General features: G+C 38.4%; 1 protein-coding gene across 3 annotated transcripts in view; it reads left to right on the top strand.

Moving 5' to 3' along the window:
• Positions 1 to 2,683, top strand: part of ECD (ecdysoneless cell cycle regulator) — a 36,768-nt gene that overhangs the window by 25,386 nt on the left and 8,699 nt on the right. For all 3 annotated transcript variants that reach the window (XM_045291647.1, XM_004701159.2, XM_045291646.1), the window contains 3 exons: positions 1,137 to 1,243; positions 1,361 to 1,544; positions 2,556 to 2,623. In XM_045291647.1, the coding sequence (XP_045147582.1) occupies positions 1,137 to 1,243; positions 1,361 to 1,544; positions 2,556 to 2,623 (359 nt within the window). The remainder of the gene's footprint in view (positions 1 to 1,136; positions 1,244 to 1,360; positions 1,545 to 2,555; positions 2,624 to 2,683) is intronic.

The following is a 2,683-nucleotide window of genomic DNA, read 5'->3' as shown; positions in this document are numbered from 1 at the left end:
TCTGCCACAAATCAGGCCTTTTTTGTCACACACTGTTACACAGTTTTTTCAGAACCTCTAAAGAGAAAGCTTGATTAATAGTCTGACCTGGTGGAACAAACTCCAAATGTACCATGAGTCGACATTTTCATCTTTGTAGGAAGGTGTCCATAATCAGCATTTCACCTTTTTTGAAACAAGAAATCCACTTGTACACTTGTGTTTTTCCCATAACACTGTCCTTGTAAGCTGTGTTTAACATCACAACAGTTTCTGTGGCATTTTTCCCAAGAAGGAAACAGAATTCCACAACCGCAAACTGTTCTTTTAAATCATTCATCCTCCAAAATGAGGTTCGAGTGAAACTGATTTTATAAAAAAATGTACTATGACCAGAGAGAACCTTCAGGATATGCCACTGGGTGCACTAACTCAGAACAAGTTGCACAAGACTCGCCTAGCTGGAAAAATGCATACTAGGAAAGCTCTACTCCATTCAGCACAATTCTGTCTTTTTTTGGGTACCCCCTCATATATATAAAACAAGTTATTATCATAGAATAACTCACTCTAAATAAATTTTGTATTTCTTTATGTTGTTAGCCTGGCAGGTAATAATTGCTAGATTAATCTGAGTCATTCTTTTCCTCAGATATAAGTAAAGGGATTGTATGCGCCCTGGTGTCATAGTGGTTACACAGAGGGCTTCGATTGCATGGCTGGCAGTTTGAAACTACCAACAGCTCCCTGGGAGAAAGACTGGGCTTTCTATTCTCGTAAACAGTTACAGTCTCAGAAACCCACAGGGGGTTGTTATGAATCAGCAATGACTTGATGGCAATGAGTTTATTTGTTGAGTTTACTAGATTAATGGCTTCTAAATGGTTTCATGGGGTTCCGGGGATCTGCAGAAGAACAAGAGGGGAGGGTGAAATAGGAGGTCTATAAGCCTCCAACCTCCATTTCAACCAAAGCAGTTTTTCTTTTGAACATCTCTATATTTTAGAGTTCCTGGTAAATTTTGGGAAAGGATATCTGAAACCAAAGAAAATTTTTAAACCAATAACCTGGATAATCCCTTCCAAGTTTAACATGACGATATTTGTCATTATCTAGGCTCTTGTATAAAGAAATGCCATGTCTTTTATTTTATATAGCGCTCGTGCTCTGAGCCCAGGTGAAGAAATCTTAACCCTGTTACAGACAAGACAATTTGACATAGGAGACTTTAAGAAGGAAGAAGCAAACCTTCCCCCTGAGGATGGTAAGTGATGGACCGGATTGGAGTGGAAGGGCCAGAAAGAATTACCAGAGTCCACTAAGTCTTTCCATATCCTCCCTTAAGAGTCATGTGACAGTATCATGCTTTCTCCTTTTTCAGATGACAAGTGGCTACATCTCTCACCAGATCAGCTGGATCAGCTACTGCAGGAAGCTGCTGGCAAAAAAGAGTCAGAGCCCATGTCCCAGGTAGAAGAGCAGAACTATGACTTGACTCACGTCTCGGAGAGCATGAAAGCTTTCATTTCCAAAGTCTCAACCCACAAGGGAGCAGAACTGCCTCGGTATATAATTTGTCTTGAAGGATAATTATCTAAATAGTAGCAGCCCAAATATTGAACTTATAATTATTGCCATGTCCACTCCTCAAATAAAGGAGTTGCATTGCTTTGTTTCTCTCTCATGATGCCTAGTACAGTAATAACCATATGTACTCGTGTATAAGTCGGGTTTTCCAGCACATTTTATGCAGTTTTTTATGGTAAAATTAGGTGCCTCCGCTGATATCTGTTTGGGCTTATACTCGACTACATACGGTCCTTATCTGGTGTCAGACTTATAGAAGCTTTATCCTTTGCATCTTTGAAGTAAGTCAGAAAGACCAGTCAATACATCCAAAAGCCACTCTCCCAGAGGCCTCTGGGGAACCATATACTTCACTCCTTAGTTTTTTATTCAGAGCCTTGTGGACTTCTAACATCTAGTTCTCAGCAAGCTCAGACTTCTGACCTCCCACTCCACAGCAGTTTAGAAGCTAACAGAAACAGAAGAAATACAAATTATATTAAGTACAGCTAGAACCGGCACTGTACAAATACAGCAAATATATCTTGGTTAGTGTTGATGCCCATGAGCCTTATAAAATGATTAAGATTTATGTTCTGTATTTTAAGAAAGCATAGATAAGGGAAGCTATATCCTTATTTATTTGTTAAGATTTAGGTCTTAAAGAGATAGTCTATTTAAATTACCGGTAACTCGAATTGCTGTTACTAGTGCTAGATAGGTTTTATGGGGCATGGAGAGTGGATAGGTTCTAAGGTCAGCAGAAAGGACATAGTGTGTACAAACAAGATAACAACTTCTGCTTTTCTTTCATTAGACTTTCCCATTTCTGTTGCCCTACAATGCAAATTAAGCAGAAGGACTCTTAAGATTGTAAACTTTAATTTTTCTTACTGTGCCTCTTTTCAAATTATAGCTGTAGTATTCCTGAGAATAGTAGCACGGCAGAAAACGTTTCCATTAATTAGGTTCCAGATAAACTAATCATCTTATTTCCTTTAATCTTGCAGAGAACCTTCCGAGACTCCAATCAGTTTTGATGCAGATGCTTTTTTTAACTATTTTGATAAGATTTTAGGTAAGTTACAGTGTAATGTCCACTTTCATTTAGAAATTAAGTAACATAACTGTTGTTAGT

This window comes from Echinops telfairi, unplaced genomic scaffold (genome assembly GCF_000313985.2).
Source record: "Echinops telfairi isolate 266 unplaced genomic scaffold, ASM31398v2 ScPeMD7_70;HRSCAF=299, whole genome shotgun sequence".
NCBI classification, from domain to species: Eukaryota; Metazoa; Chordata; class Mammalia; order Afrosoricida; family Tenrecidae; genus Echinops; species Echinops telfairi.
The sequence above is the reverse complement of the archived record's forward strand: the minus strand, read 5'-3'. Positions and strand labels throughout refer to the sequence as shown.